The sequence below is a fragment of the Saprolegnia diclina genome, assembly GCF_000281045.1.
Source record: "Saprolegnia diclina VS20 unplaced genomic scaffold supercont1.97, whole genome shotgun sequence".
Classification (NCBI taxonomy): Eukaryota; Oomycota; class Saprolegniomycetes; order Saprolegniales; family Saprolegniaceae; genus Saprolegnia; species Saprolegnia diclina.
The window spans coordinates 52128-67384 of NW_008246164.1; the positions used below are offsets into that span (position 1 = coordinate 52128).

The 15257-nt window shown below is 57.9% G+C and overlaps 8 protein-coding genes across 9 annotated transcripts; 6 read left to right on the forward strand and 2 right to left on the reverse strand.

Annotated features, from left to right (window-relative positions):
* SDRG_15623 lies at window positions 1–2690 on the forward strand. Of its 2 annotated transcripts, XM_008621801.1 has the most exons (6): window positions 1–281; window positions 324–641; window positions 691–875; window positions 922–2081; window positions 2126–2364; window positions 2413–2670. In XM_008621801.1, exons 1-6 carry the CDS (start codon window positions 150–152, stop codon window positions 2668–2670), a joined length of 2292 nt encoding a protein of 763 aa, XP_008620023.1. In that variant the 5' UTR covers window positions 1–149. The 2 variants fall into 2 exon arrangements, with proteins under 2 accessions (XP_008620023.1, XP_008620024.1); XM_008621802.1 differs by having other exon boundaries at window positions 1–641; window positions 2413–2690.
* A 405-nt stretch (window positions 2691–3095) lies between these two features.
* On the forward strand, window positions 3096–4896 carry SDRG_15624 (hypothetical protein; the record flags this gene model as incomplete). Its single annotated transcript, XM_008621803.1, has 4 exons — window positions 3096–3537; window positions 4246–4337; window positions 4386–4717; window positions 4767–4896. The coding sequence occupies 4 exons, from the start codon at window positions 3096–3098 to the stop codon at window positions 4894–4896; spliced, it is 996 nt and encodes a 331-aa protein (XP_008620025.1).
* A 591-nt stretch (window positions 4897–5487) lies between these two features.
* Window positions 5488–6295, forward strand: SDRG_15625 (hypothetical protein). The gene has a single exon (XM_008621804.1). It carries the CDS (start codon window positions 5528–5530, stop codon window positions 6098–6100), a length of 573 nt encoding a protein of 190 aa, XP_008620026.1. The 5' UTR covers window positions 5488–5527; the 3' UTR covers window positions 6101–6295.
* Window positions 6296–6846: 551 nt separating this feature from the next.
* On the reverse strand, window positions 6847–7670 carry SDRG_15626 (hypothetical protein). The gene has a single exon (XM_008621805.1). The coding sequence runs from the start codon at window positions 7656–7658 to the stop codon at window positions 7101–7103; it is 558 nt and encodes a 185-aa protein (XP_008620027.1). The 5' UTR covers window positions 7659–7670; the 3' UTR covers window positions 6847–7100.
* A 414-nt stretch (window positions 7671–8084) lies between these two features.
* On the reverse strand, window positions 8085–8764 carry SDRG_15627 (hypothetical protein). Its single transcript, XM_008621806.1, has one exon. It carries the CDS (start codon window positions 8743–8745, stop codon window positions 8131–8133), a length of 615 nt encoding a protein of 204 aa, XP_008620028.1. The 5' UTR covers window positions 8746–8764; the 3' UTR covers window positions 8085–8130.
* A 429-nt stretch (window positions 8765–9193) lies between these two features.
* On the forward strand, window positions 9194–9737 carry SDRG_15628 (hypothetical protein). Its single transcript, XM_008621807.1, has one exon. The coding sequence runs from the start codon at window positions 9274–9276 to the stop codon at window positions 9691–9693; it is 420 nt and encodes a 139-aa protein (XP_008620029.1). The 5' UTR covers window positions 9194–9273; the 3' UTR covers window positions 9694–9737.
* Window positions 9738–10178: 441 nt separating this feature from the next.
* On the forward strand, window positions 10179–13628 carry SDRG_15629 (hypothetical protein; the record flags this gene model as incomplete). Its single annotated transcript, XM_008621808.1, has 5 exons — window positions 10179–10529; window positions 10587–10889; window positions 10938–11257; window positions 13126–13498; window positions 13545–13628. The coding sequence occupies 5 exons, from the start codon at window positions 10179–10181 to the stop codon at window positions 13626–13628; spliced, it is 1431 nt and encodes a 476-aa protein (XP_008620030.1).
* A 666-nt stretch (window positions 13629–14294) lies between these two features.
* SDRG_15630 (hypothetical protein) lies at window positions 14295–15093 on the forward strand. The gene has a single exon (XM_008621809.1). The coding sequence runs from the start codon at window positions 14491–14493 to the stop codon at window positions 15034–15036; it is 546 nt and encodes a 181-aa protein (XP_008620031.1). The 5' UTR covers window positions 14295–14490; the 3' UTR covers window positions 15037–15093.
* The last annotated feature ends 164 nt before the right edge of the window (window positions 15094–15257 follow it).

Below are 15257 nucleotides of genomic sequence, written 5' to 3' on the forward strand. Positions count from 1 at the left end.
CACCAGAACCCGCCGCTATCGAAAGCTCGCCTTTAGAGCCCTTAGAAGCCAAGGACGAGCGCAAGAAGACGAAGAAGGTAAAACCATCCAAGGCCCAGCTCTGGCGCGAGCGCATACGCACCACGTCTGCCGCACCCAACGACCAGCCAATGCAGCAGCCAAACCATTGTGAAGACGCGTCTTTGCCACATTCAATCAAAGCGCCAACACCAGACGCTACGCAGACCTCAGATTCTGCACTGACACCAGATTCTGCACCAGAATCTGCGTCGACAACAAAGGTGAGCCGTCGTCCAGGGTATTTCATCGAGCTTGCTGCGCAGTCCAAAGTGCGCGGTGATGTCACAACCTACGAAGGCGAGTATGCGTCCAGCGAATGGAGTCGGCCCAAGACGACAACGCGCGTCGCTGTGCCACTGCCCGCTGCATCGACGCACGCCGCGTCGACGCACGCGACTGCGATGCGGACCGAGTGGCGCGCCGTGATTTGGCCAATGTTTGCAGCACCCACGATAACCCGTGCCAACCTTGACGTGATCCATACGTACTTGAGCCAGCACCGACCGCTGCTGCTGTGGGACGAGCGTGATGACGACAAGTGCAGTATATGGCACCTTGCGGCCATGCGTGGCCATATTCAAGTCAGCACCTCCATGCTGCGTCCATATTGAAACAATATATGGTCGGTAGGTACTCGACTGCCTCCACGCGGTCGCCTCGGACGGCCTCGCGTCACGCGATCGGAAGAAGCAAACACCATTGCACGTTGCGGCGCAGTATGGACACGTGGACACGATCAAATTTCTCTTGCAGCACGGCGCGGACGCTTTGGCCGTCGACAAGAAGGGCAACACGCCGCTGCACCACGCGTGTCGGTAGGTTCATATGGATAGCGTCCATAGGCACATCCAAATATGGTAGCGCCTTGTCAATACACGCACTACGCGCGTTGCTCTCCAAGAGCAAGCTTGAAGCGCGCAACAAAAGCCGCGAGACGCCGTTGCTCGTCGCCATCGTCGCAGCCGTCGCCGCACCGTCGCGGGATAGTGTGGACGTGGTCAGCTGTCTCCTTCACGCCGGCGCCAACGCTTCTGTCCACGACCACTCGCTACAAACAGCGTTGTACCTTGCGATGCCGTTCTCAGCACTCGTCGAGATGGTGCTCGTCCACGGCTACACCTCCGATGCGACGCTGCTCTCGCCGCTGCAGCTCAGCGTCTCCAGCGGGTACGTCGCCAGTCTCTCGCTCGTGCTTCCGATCGCGCCAGCATTTGCTCTGCACCAAACAGACAAGGTCCATGGCGACTCGCTTTTGCATCTGGCCGTGCGCTTCGACCACGTTGCTTGCCTCGAGAAGGTCCTCGCAGTCGCCGGAAAGAAGTTGCTCTTGATCGAGAACGCCCATTTCGTGACACCGGTTGTCCTCGCGGTGCAGCTCGGCCGCAGCGAGTGCCTCCGGTCACTGCTCAAGCATGGCGGGTACCCGAACGAACGCGACCGGCAGCTGCGGTCGCCGCTCTTGCTTGCACTCATGCGCAACGACTACGCATGCGTCGAAGTGCTCATGGGCTTTGAGTGCGCGGTCGACGTCGCCTGCATCGACTTTATCAAGGCCCACCACGCGTCCCAGCAGCCACCGCCCTCGACGCTACTGGCTCCGTACACAGTATATGCGTCACATGCGCCGACCGACGGCGTCTTGTCGACGCTGGATGGCACCCACCACATCCAAGTCCACCAAGCCATTCTCGTCGGTCGGAGTCCCGTGCTGCGAGCGCTTTGGGCGGGCTCGTGGGCGTCGTCCGGTGTCGCCTCGTACAGCGTCTGCGCGCCATGTCACGTGCTTGACCTCTTTGTGAGCCTCGTGTACGCGCCAAACGTGGCGGCGCTGCAGGCCACGTCGGCAGAGGCGCTATGGGAGCTGCTCTTCCTCGCCAACGAGCTTCTCGTGCGACCACTCGAGGCGCTATGCGTGTGGAGCCTGGTTCATTGGCACGAGTGGTCTCTGGACGACGCGTGGGATCCGCTGCGCGGCGCTTTGCTGACGACGATCCCCGACAAGACTGCGACCGAGATGCAAGGTATGGACGCACACATCCACGTTATATTCAATACTAGTGTGTAGCGCTCCAAGAAGCCTGGCGCGCTGCCGATATGGGCGACTTGCTAGCGAGCGCGTGGCTCTCGGATGTCAATGTGGTCGACTGTGACGGCGGGAGCCTTCGATGCCACCGCGCGGTGCTGGCGGCGCAGTCGACGCACCTGCAACGTCATTTTGAGACGCAGGACCAGCTGACGCTGGCGTGCAGAATGGAGATAGTGCACGATGCCATCTCGTACCTGTATACGCGACGCTGGCGCCAGGTACAAAGAACACGAAAAATTGACAGGAAGTTAGCTCTGGCGACATAGGCCTCGACGGTCGACGAGCTCTTGGAGCTTCTCACGTGCAGCATCCGACTGGCAACGTGGGATCTCACCCGCCGATGCGAGGCCGAGCTCATGCACAAACTGGCGCCGGCGCAGGCCGAGGCCGTGTACGCGACCGCGTGCGCGTTTAGCGAGCAAGTGCCTAACCTCAAGACGGCGTGTCGCATCGTGCTGCTCGAATCGCTTGTCGCGTCGCCCGTGGACCGGAAAGAGCTCATTCTTTCGTGCCTCCTTCCGTAACACAAGTTTTTTGTTTATTCCTTGTTGACAGCTCTTATCTATCTATCGATCAAATCACTCTAAAATTAGATATAGTACAAAAGTGTACTTAACACATTCGACGTACGGTAGCTGATGCGAACGGTCCAAAAGGGCTATTGAACCAGGGGCTTCCTTCTTCCTCTTCTTGAAGTTTGGTGGTGTGGACATGAGTACTTATTGATCAGAAGTTTGGGTTAAGACTCGCGTCCTGATGGCTTATTGCCTCTTGCCGTATTGACGTCTTCGAGCTGTGGCGGGTAGTTTCAAATGTTTACCCTAAACCCAGCCCTGCCCTAAACCTATCCCGTGCAAGACCCAAATCGAGTGAAGTGAGCGAAGCAAATACTGTCGTTTCCGGATTACCCACGGTCATCCGGATACGCTGGCCAATTTGCAGTTTGGGCATGGACGCGCTAGAGACCGCGGTGGCGTTGATGGTGCGAAAGCCGAACGTGCCCCGAAGTATGGTGGCCTTGGCCATCCTGGGCCTTCAGGCGAGAAACGACTACGAAGCGGAAGGCGAGAGCCTTCGCAGAGAGCGCAAGAATGCGAAAGCTGCCGGCTACCGCGCCGAGTCGCGGGCGACGGCCATGGCCAAGACGCTGGCGGCGCTGCAAGCCGACTTTGACGCGTCGGCGCACGGAGCTCTCAAGGGCGAGATGGAGCTCGTCGCAAATGAGCGTGACGCTCTCAAACGGCGTGCCGATGTGCTTGAGGCCGAGGTGCAGCAGCTGACAGGCCAGGCCGACGCAATGCGGCGAGAGTATACAGCTCGCCTCGAAAGCGTGTACAGCGCGATCAATGGACCTTTTCCCAAGAAAGCGCGGCAAGAGGCTTCGTCAACAGGTGCCGGGCGACCAGCGAGTAGCGCAGTGCAGCTTCAAGACGGGCCCAATGCCGACGCTGCGTCCTCGCGCAATACGTCTGCTAGTCTATCGACTAAGCGGCCAGAACCCATTACAGAGCCACCTTCGGCAGTGTAACTCATTGAACATTGCTTTTTCGTACTTGCTTTTTGGGTGAAAGTGTTTTGTTGAATTTACGAGTGAATGGCGTCCTCTTCACCTCGAAAAAATAATTGGTGCGCGTCCCTCGGGAGTGTGGATGAAAATATTTAATAAAAGTAGCGGCTTTGGATGAGCTCTAGTTGGGTGGTAGCGCGCCTCCTCTTTTGCCCCACGACCCACTTATGAGCCAAGACAAACATCATTCATGCTTCAAGATCGTTCTTGTGGGCGGGAACTAAAAATTAGAAAATTGTCCAATCGCACGCGGTAACGTTGGGTATTTCGGCCAATCATTTTCACCAAAGGGTTCCTAATCGCGTATCACCCGCGCGGTGAACGAAAGTGCGCTATCCAGCACGACGATTCGGTTCAACGCGAACTCGCTACAGTATTCATCGTAATAGTTCTGAATATTTGTCGTCGGAGTGTGTGATTTCCACGAGAAATCTGCCACGTCCAAGGAATGCATGTCTTCTTACGGATATCCATGGCACATACGGATAGCTCATACGGATAACCCCGAACCTCATCATCACATTGCCGTCAGCTCTGTTGCCGTCACGGTTGAGCATGCACGACTACTTCGACGAGTACCTCGTGGAGCAGCAAGCGCACAACGCGCTGCGCAACACCTTGATCGTGTTCGCCGCAAAAGTGACGGAGATGGAAGGCGAGCACGAAGAATAGGTCGAGCGGCTCGAAACGGAGCTCCAAGCAGCGATCGAGTCCCGCGACCGCAACCGCGCCCGAGCGGCGACCGCAAAGAAGGAGGTCGAGGCGTTGAAAGCTACAGCAGCCAAAGGCTACGCGTCGACGTCTCTGAAGCGCGAGCTGGACGCTGTTACGAAAGAGCGGAACGACCTCAAGCTGCGCGTCCAAGCGCTCGAAGCCTCGCTCCACCAGTCCACGAGCGACATCGTGGATGTTCGCCAGCATTACATAGGCCGACTGGAAGCCATGCGCCAGCTACTTCCTGCCGACCAGCAAGCCGCCAACGCCACACCCGTCCGGTGGGTGCGGTCCATCACCAACAACCTAATTGCCCCGCGAGCCGCACCCGCAAGCCAGAGCACAGCGCCAGCCCCAGCTCGCCAGGGCACAGCGCCAGCCCCAGCTCACCAAGGCACCGCGCAACGCCTTGCTCTGCGCACGTCACGTGAAGAGGCTGCCCCACGGCCAGCCAAGCGGCGACTCGTAGTCTCCGACCCGCCCGCCCTTTAACATCCAGGCGTTCGGGGCGACGATGTACCGCATGCGAGTCGATGCTTTGCCCTAGCAAAAGGCTGAATTCAACGCATTTGTATAAATTTTTGTAAACTGCATTTTGGATTTTGGCCAATACCTTGTTGGCTACAGACTGTTGCAAATTAGGTGTTGGACGTCGTTCTATCGATCTCGCTACAAATACAAATGACAAACGACTGCCACTTCTTTTCGCAAAGGTCCATTCAACTCCACAAGCATGAGCTATGGGCCATTTTCCGTAGTTGAAAGAGAGCATGTCTTTGGTTGCACTCTGATGCTCTCGGAGATTAACATGGGCATTTTCGGTAGCCGTCCTTGCACGCGTACACGATACAGACATGCGTCTAGTGGCCACCTTGCTCAACCGGAAGGTTTGAGGACACTGTGTGCATCTCTTGCGACTGAGCCAAGACGGTGCCATGCATGGCATTGGGAACATGGAGCCTTTGATTGTCCAATCGGCTTCGCCAATCGTATTCGTTTCAGCCAATCCAATCAACGTATATCCGGATGATCCCAGATGCGACGACCGGATAGAGGTGGCAGAGACATCATCGCAAACTGAGTCAAGACATCCGGGCAGCATGGACGGCATGCTCAACGCGTTGAGCACAATGGCCGAGAGCTTGGAGGCGACGGCGGCCATCAACGAAGAAGAGATCGAAGAGGCGCTGCAGAAGAAGCAGGATGCAGTCGTCAAGTGCAAGAAGGCCAAGGCTGCCCGGGACAAGGCCCTCGCCGCGAGCGTTCAATGCTCGGAGCGGGCCGCATCCGTACAGAGCGCGCTCGGCGCCGCGACCAAGGCCATTGCCGACCTACGCGCAAGCATCAACACGCCCACGCATGCGTCCAGGAAGCGCGAGTTGGACCGCATCACCAAAGAGCGCGACGACGCTGCGCAGCGGGTCCGCGACCTCGAGGCCGCGCTGCACGAGAAGAGCCAAGAGGCGATCGCGATCAAGAACCAGTACGAGCACCGTTTGACGCTTGTACGCATGGCGACGAGCGGCGTCGGTGTCCTGCCGCCGGCAGCTGCGCCACAGCCATCCCCCGTAGCCGCCGAGACGGAGACCCCGGCCGCCAAGCGCTTCCGGCCAGCGCCAGCGCCCACCAGCGCGGGCTCATCCCCGCGTCCATCTCGCATCCATACACTGTAGATCCAAGGCGCTTGCTATTGTTAATCAATATATGTGTGTTTTGTTTCGACACATATTGCGCACGTCGTGCGGACTAAGATCAGATAGTTTGCTCTGTAGGACGCAAAAAGCTTTCGTAGCTTTACGTTTTATAAATGGCACACGTCGGTGAACGGTGCAACGGCTGTTGCCAGCGACGCCGCGTGATCAAAGAGGCTTGCGACGGTGGGCAGATTCGGTGGTGGTTTCCGCGCTGCAACACAAACAACGCAGCGAGGGGCTAGCCATCTCCCAGGAAGCAGGCAGTTGTATTGGGTGACGCCACGAAGGCAGATTGTGAGCTGAGACTCTCCAGCGATACACGCTTGCATCGGCAAGGCATGGCTTGACCAAACCAGACACAACATTTACTAGTATGTCTTTGCTACTTTCAAGACCTAGAGAAGCTAGGTCTTGAAAGTAGCAAATACATACTAGTAAATGTTGTGTCTGGTTTGGTAGAAGTACTACTAAAGTCGACTACATGATCAACTGTAGACGGCGCAAAGCAGCGAGTTAGTGTCGACGTATGAGGAGCTGTAGTCGGCCTCGCTTGCGTCTTCCAAGAGCCACTCCGACTGGACAGACGCGATGTTGCGACGGTCATGGTCCAGGACACGCTCGCATTTGGTCATGGCATTTGGTGGTGTATTCATACTACGTTTTGAGTTCACCAGCATGCACTGGATCAATGCAATACAATACTGCGATACGAGCTGAGAGATAAATGGCAGTGCCGATTCTCGTGGAGTCGTATTTGGTATTTTGGAGAGCTGAGATTTTTGCAATCGTCAAGCGACAAGGTGATTCTAGCTCGACTTGGTGGGCGGGGACAACATTCGAGACAAGGGCACACCAGGCGCCGATAGACGGTCACGCACGTCGCCACGTCCAGGGCCAATGGCTCCTGCAGTGAGCCACGAGCATTGCCGCCGTTCATCTCAGTGATAGCTGCATCGTACTGCGAGGTTGAATAAATATATCAAAAATCATTTACAGCGACTGAAGTTCGGCCAATTTGCGAGATGGGCACTGCATTGGTCGAGGCCGGCGCCGGCCGTAGTCGCTTGGCCTGTCGAGGCGCGCCGGGACTCGGGTCGTTCATACGCCGTTGCGCGCTTCCAACGACGGAGCGCACGACGCCCAAGCGCTGCTCGTACTCGATCGTCATGTCGTCGATCTCGCGATTCTTGTCGCGAAGGGCTACTTCCAGCTGCTCAGCGCGCTGCAAAAGGTCGTCGCGCTCCTTCAAAACCCGGTCGCAATCAAGCTGGTATGCCTCCGGCGTCTGGATTTCAGCTTGAAGTTCCTGGATGGCTCGGATTGCAGCGTCCAGCGTCCCGGACGTGAGCCGAGCGACGGCGTGGTCGCGGGTTGCCAGCGCTTCTCTGTGGACGCGCTCTGCTTGCTTGCGCTTCAAGTCCACGTGGGCCTTCTCCTGCCTGATCTGCTCCATCTCTTCCTCGTGGTCGCTCTCGCCGATGACATAGGCCGCGGCGGCGGCCACTGCGGCGATGATGACCATGTCCTCGTCGTCCATATTGCGTTGTCCGGTTACTTGACTAATGATTGGCTCGTGAAAAAGACACAGAGCGTTTCTATTGGCGAAAATACAACCGAATACGTCGTTTGGATTTGGCAAAAAGAGTGTTTTTTGCGGCCTGTCGTGGCACGCCCTCCGCGTAGCACAGGGTCTGCGGTCGCTCGTCCAGCAAGCGTAGTCCACGAGAATTGGCGTCGATGGACGAGCTTTGAGCGCGCGAGGATGATCGTCGCATTGAACGCTGAAGGATGTGGGAGCCGATCCCTATTTTGTTTCGACGTCCTGGCATTGCGCATTCTCAATTGCAAATATGGTGACCAACCTCAATTTGGTATGCATTGAGTTGAGCAAAGGTCCGTCTCGCATTTCAACGCAAATGACCTCTTGCGACTACAGCGAGTATCAAGGTGGTGGGGCCAGTCGTTTGCTATGCTAGCCCACAAGCTATGAACTTGTCTAGCAACGTGTATTAGACATTAACTGTCGAGTTGGGAACGATGCGACAACGCTTTAACGGCCGGCGGTGCTCTTCGTCGTCGATCGATGATGCGCCATCATCGTCGCTCACGCGCGACGGCACGATCTCAGCACGTTCTTCTTCTGCACCCTCGGTAGACGAGGGCTCAGGTGCGTCTCGTCGCGGCGGCGTATCGCTGGTTGACGGCGGCGCACTTGCTCCACGCAATGCCGCGCGCACAGCCTCCAGGCGTGGCTCGTACTTCCTACGCACGGCTGCGATCTCCATTGTCATTGCGAGCTTCTTGGCTTCCAGCGCAGCGATGCGCGCATGCAGGTCGTCGCCCTCCGTCGTGATGCGCGCTAGTTCTCGCTGGCGAGAGGCATATCGCGACTCTGTAAACTCGGCGCGCAGCGTCTCAAGCGCGTGCTTGGCCTGGCGCGCACGTGCCAAGCTCTCGTCGCGCGCAGCCACGGCGTCATCGCGCTCGTCTCGCGCATCGTCGCGCTCGTCCTTCATGCGATCGACGGCCATCGCGACAAGAAGGTGGCTGCTTTGGTAATGCGGCCTCAGGACAGCGAGGAGCATGAGCCCGGTCGCGTCCAACGACAAGTCGTCGCCCGCCATGGCCGCTTCAATGGCCAAATCTCCGAATGCCGATCGTCGTATCCGGATAGTACAGGCATCAACCGCCTATGCTGGCTCGACAAGCTCTCGGCGGCTTTGGCGTTGCTTCCCGTGTGAAGTTAGAAGACCGCTCGTTTCCTTTGTTCCGTGCTCGTCGAAGCAAAGGTAGATCGCAATTGCATGCGCTCGATAGTCTCGCCTTGGCACCACCCGTTCAGCGTGCGTAGGACTTGGCAAGCAGCTTTTATGCTGGCAGTATCGACGCCGCGTAAGGCGTATTCGTAGGAACGTTGACTTGCTCTCTTGCCTACGCTGCACTGCAAGCTTCTTGCCGGGCATACCGCAGCAAGCTATGGACGAACTGTGCTCTTGGCGTGCCACGCGGGAAAGGGTCGATTCATTCGTCCAATCAAAATGTCAGAATCGGAATCATTTTGTCCAATCCGCCGCCTCCGTTGCCGCCGCCATGGCCGCAACGGAGGCGTGAGGGATGTTGCCGTGACCATTGAACGCGAGCATGACGACGAGATGGAGCGGATCATGGACGAGAAGGCTGAAGTCGACGCCAAGCGCGTCTGCCAGCGAGTGCTTGCTGCTCCGGACCTGAATTCGGCGCAAGTACGTTCTGTGCACGCTGCGCTGGACGACGCGGCTCGAGCCATCGACAACCTGCGAGCAGAATTGAGTACGCCAGCCTCGCACAAGCGTGCGTTGGACTGCGTCCTTGAAGAGCGTGACGCATTCCTGCAGCTCCAAGTGGCCTTGGACGAAAAGACACGCGAAGTCGACGAGATGAAGGACCAGTTTGAGCGCAGCGTAGCAGTGGTGCGCACGGCCATTGGCGGCGCGCTGCCACACGACGCCTCCGCGCACCGCGCCGCCAAGCGATTACGGCCAGCGTCAGGCGCAGTCGTGCCACGGCCACCCTCACGAGGCAGCCAACCATAAAAGCATATTGTCATCGCTTTTGTATGACATATTGACGCTGCTACTCGAATGCTTACGAGATATTTGGTTGGGATCATGTATGGACTGTCATAGAGACGCTCGTGGCAGCAGCTCCGAAACTAGGAAAAGCTACAAACAAAGCGTTTATAAACCAAGGTGTACTTTTGCATAGCAAATAACTTAGTTGATCAACAACTTTCGGTGTCGAGATCGCACCTGCATACATGAACCAAGGACATGAAATGGGTCGTACGATGGCAGTCTCGCTTGCTCGTTGTCTCTGCACGGGCTCGCTGTTGCCTCGGCCACAAACCTCCAAGTCTTTTGTGCGTTGAAATGAGTTATTCTCAAGTGTTTTATGCGTTGCGTAATGCATTAGAAATAACATTTTCGAGCGTCCAAGCAAAACCGTATTGCGATCTTCCAAGATCCGATTTGAAACAGTCCGTCGCTGTTGACCGAGTCAGCGTGCATCGACATCTAACATGCCAACGCTATTCTCGGGCTACGGTACTAGCCTGCCCCCATTACCGGTAGCTTCGCGGCGTCCGGACAATGCAGCCAAGTGCCGCCACCACCACCTCGGCCTGCTCACGTGCGTCGCACTTGCTGGCCTCGGCTGTCTGTACTTCATGGCGCATTCACCCACGGCTCCTTCCGCTGTCCGGCTCGAGGCATCGACGCCGGTCGACGTCTTGAATGAGAAAGTAGCAGCCTTGCGGCGCGACGAAGCCATTGCGCGCTTCCAAGCACAAGTAGCGTCGGCGAATTTCGCCACGTCCGTGACCGACGCGTTCGACAAGCTCTTGACGTGCCTTGCGATCGGCTACAAGCAGGTATGTGTTTCTTGGTACAGCAATACCTAGCCCTTGGTATAACCCCACGCCATCTAGCTCGGCGAGATGCAGCATCCTGTGGACTACAACTGGACCCAAGGCCTGACGCAATTGCAAGCCAACTGTGCGCGTACGCCGGCGACGGCGCCGCCGGTCGTCCTTGTGCCACCATCGGTGCCCGGAAGCAATGCTTCGACGCTGCCGCGCTTGACCCGCACGGCGATCCTTGGCTTTGTCGTGCAGCAAAAGGTGACTGCGATCGCCGAAGCCACGGCCGCGAACGCGTCGATGGTGTTGGTCGACGCAACCGCAGCGTTCTTTGAAAAGCTGTGGAACTGCACCAACACCACAATTGCTCAGGTAGTGTAGCGTAAGGCTATAGATGATCGGTGTTGACGGCGTCGGTAGCTGCCACCGACTGCAACGCTCGGCATCGACGACGTTCAAGCCATTGCCTATGTGGTCCAAACGACATGCATGACGACGAGTCCATCGGTGTCAATGACGCCGACGCCGGCTCCAGTGACATTACGTCCGACACCGACCGCGACAACAGAACCGGTGCCAACAACGATGGCGAGTTTGTCGCTATCGCCGACGCCAACGTCCACGATATTGACCGATGCGCCGCCCGTCGATGTATCGACAGCACCGGTACTGGTGACTGCGACGCCGACACCGACACTGGACGACGCCACTATGGTGCCGTCACCAACAACGAGCACTCCGTCGGATAACGATACCACTGCCCCATCGACGACGATGCCCTCATCGCCATCGACAAATCGCCCAACGCTGCTACCAGACACGACAGCTCCCGTATCGACACCGCCGCCCAACTCGGGTGAAAACACAACTGCACCGAGCGTCATAACAACGCCGCCAGTTGATGGCACCGATCTGACGCCAGTGCCAAGTGCGCTCACTAGCATTCCCACTAGTGGCGATTTTCAGACGACGACGCCCGTGCCGTCGACCCCAGCAATGACCACATCGAGCGATGAGCCGTCACCTACAGTCCCAGTACCGGCACCATCGGCGAGCATTGGACCGCCATCGGGTTCGGGAAGCTCGAATGCACCACCGCCAACGACGCTTCCAGGGGTCACGAGTGTTGCACCGGCAAGCACGGCCGTCGCGTCGACAACGACGTTGCCATCGACGTTATCCACTTCTCCGTCGACGACTGCGCCCGTCGAAACTGCGGCCCCGACGGCGTCTCCCGATGCAACAATGAGTCCAAGTGCGACGCCACCACCGACAATTTCGACGTCAGCTGCGCCGACAACAGCGATGCTAATTGTCGAGACTACGCCACCGATATCGACAGCCCCAATGGAAACGAGCGCACCACCAAGTACGAGCACAAACATTGCGTATCCGTCAACAACACCGTCGCCATTGGTGACGATACTGCCGTCACCGTCTGAACTTCCGTCAACGCTAGTGCCACCACCGATCCCAATATCGTGGGCGCCGACACCAGAAACTACAACTTCCGAACCCACAGAGCCGTCACGTATACCAACCCCGGCACCGGCGACTGCATCACCAAGCTCGTCGACGCCTCCACCGACAACGTTACCGGCCGAGCCGTCGATACCGGACCCGACGCCCACTCCAGTCGTCACGATGACGACGCCCGCACCGTCCAGCGATCCACCCGCGACACTTGCGGTGACGACGTTGCCAGTGGTAACAGAGCCACCAGCGCCACCACCCTCGACCTCTCAAACGCCGTCGCTGGAGCCGATCGCGACGCCATCAACAGCGGCGCCAATAGCGACATCGCTAGGGCCTCCACCTGTGACAAGCTCCATCGAGCCAGCAACACCATCTAGTACTCCGGCGTCTTCTGCTCCGTCGAGCCCTGAACCTACCACGTCACTACCAACCAAGGCACCAGCTGCCCCAACGTCAGATGCCCCTACGTCAGATGCGCCATCGCCATCGCCTGCACCAACAACGACACCGACACCGACGCCTGCATCAACTCCTGCATTAACTCCTGCACCAACTCCTGCACCAACGCCTGCACCGACGCCTGCATCAACTCCTGCACCGACGCCTGCACCAACGCCCGCACCGACGCCTGTACCACCGCCGACGTACACGGTGGCCCCCACCGCGCCACCGAATGCGCCTGTCACATTTGCCCTTGGATCGTGCAGCGCTGAGAGCAGTATGTCGGTTGTATCGCGCACGACACTGGGGCAACACGCTTTTACACTCCGCGCAAGCAACAGGTACACGTCTCTTCTCAACTCGATCTCACATATTGTAGTCTCTTTGGCGACCCGTGCCCGACAGTATACAAACGACTTGGTGTTCAGTTTCTTTGTGGAAATGGACCAAGCGCCGTCGCTGTCGCCGCCTCGGCGCCTGCCTCTTCGTTCATGCGGCTTGCGTGCCCCACCGCATACCACGTCCATCGAATCGACGCTGCATTTTTTGGCAACACCGCCGCCGGGTGCTCGACGTCGGCCATCGATGAAGTCCAAGCTGCGTGTTTGGGGACCAATGTATGTCAAGTGGCAGCCTCCAGGACGTACGTACCATCGTCCATATCGGCTTCCAGCACTGTGTTGGTGCGTAGGACCTTTGGACGTCCGTGTCCGACGAGCATTCCGACGACGCTTCTCATTGAGGCGACGTGTACACCGGACTGGAATCTTGATGGAAGCGCGCCAACGTTCGTTATCCAACACGTTTTGCCCCAAGACACGTTCAAGCAGATTGCATGCCCCGGGGTACTGACCGTCGCGCAGGTCCTCTTTGCTAGTTTTGGCAACCCGACGATGGCCTCGGGCCTCGAGAGCGGCTCGTTAAACAACGACGTTGAAGCCGCTTTGCAGCAGCGCCTTATCGCGGGCTACGGCGGCGACACGGCCAGCACCGAGCGCCGGTACTACGCCTTGCTCACGCGCAAGCGGGTCCATGGCGCGTGCCTCGCGGCGGCACTGGCAACGGTACGCACCTCACGCTTCATTTCGACTGCAACACGCTGGGCGGTAGCTCCACGGACCGCACAACGAATCGCAAGCGGCGGACGCGGCGGCCATCGCACAGCGCTGTGTCGAGCGCGCGTCGTCGCTATAAAGGCTAGTCATATTGGTAACCCCGCGCCGCCGCCTGCGCAGCCACGGACCGGTGAGCGAATGAAGAAGAAGGAGATTGCTAGTCTCTACGTATGCGAAGTCTTTGTGTAATAATGAAGATAACGCGAAACACGTCCAAATATATATATTGGTATCTCGAACAAAAAGTGTACGTCGTTGCGTGTCGAAGAAGATACTACCTGCGACATGCGCGCCTTGATGCGCGACGGGTTCCGAAAACTCACTCGCCTGCGATCAGCCGTGCGCTTCAACGTTTGCCGAGTCTGGTTCGACCCATGACTCGCAACCGAGGCGGTCGTGACCATGCACCGGTAGCGCCGCCGATCAGTAGCGGGAGTCGCGGCTACCGGTACGTCCGACCGTACAGTGTACGATGCATACAATGTGCTGTCGGCATGTCGGTCTCGTGGTCTTCGGGCCATTGACATTGACGCCACATTTCTCAAATCTCGCTGCGATATGCACCCTTGAGTTTGAGCCGAGATACCACGGTGGGCGGCGTCCAAAAGCAACGGTTGGTCTCATCCACCGATCGTATCGCATCGCCCGAGGAGCTACGCGGTGTCGATGTCCTTCGCGGTCGCTACACGGACAACTTGTCGTCTCCGCCACCGCCACTTTGCACTTTGCCTCAGCCGCTCCGTGTCCCGTGTGCAGAGTGGGGGCGCGTCCAGCAATTATATTGCTGATCGCTGCGTACCCGATACAAAGACGACGTTGTCTATGTTGTGGGATGAAATAATAGTTTGGCGCCATCTGGTGGTGGCTGTCTCCTCGCCGCCCGAGATGGATCGGTGATCTTCAAGCATTTCCATCTTGGCGCGATATCGCGCAGCACCCGAATGCCACGCAGCGACCAGACCCCAATCGACCCTTCTTCACACACGACCTTTAGCATGACGCTCACGCTCGCGGTCGGCTTTACGATTAGCTTTCTCTCATCGCTATTGAGCGTCTGTGCGGCAGAGCCGTTCGAAGCCCACGTGTACGAGTCCAAGACTGCTGTGACCAAGTCCAACCTCTCGCGCCAGCCATCGCGCTCGCGGCTCTCCAAGCGCAGTCTCTCCAAGAGCCTCCTCCTCACAGGCTCGAACCTCCTCTTGTCCGAGTACTTCTGGCTTCTCGACAACCTCGAGCGACTCGTGCACCATGCGACCATGTACGGCCTCGACATGACGACCGGGGCCATCTACTTGAAGCGACTCAAGACGATCCGCAGCGTCGTGGCGGCCAAACCCTCTGAGGTTTGTCAATGGCTGCCGCTGCTCGATGACATTCTGTCGGCGCTCAACGCGTACGCCGACGACTTCAAGCGTATGGACCTCTGGTACCAAGTGATCGAGTGCGACACCGTCATGGACGAGCTGCGAGAGGCCTGCGAGACGTGAGCGCCTGTATTTAAGATGTGAATTCGACTGCTATTTCTTATATCTACAACCACGATGTGACGTTCATGGTTGCTGCTCCTTGGCACGTGACGAGGCAACAAGCTGCGACAGTGGACGCTGCTTCTTCGGTGGTCAAAGGACGCACCAAGATCCCCACGTCGGGCGTGATGGCACCGCATCAACTGTATGGGAAGCACTAGTTTCGAATGTCCCTCCGACGC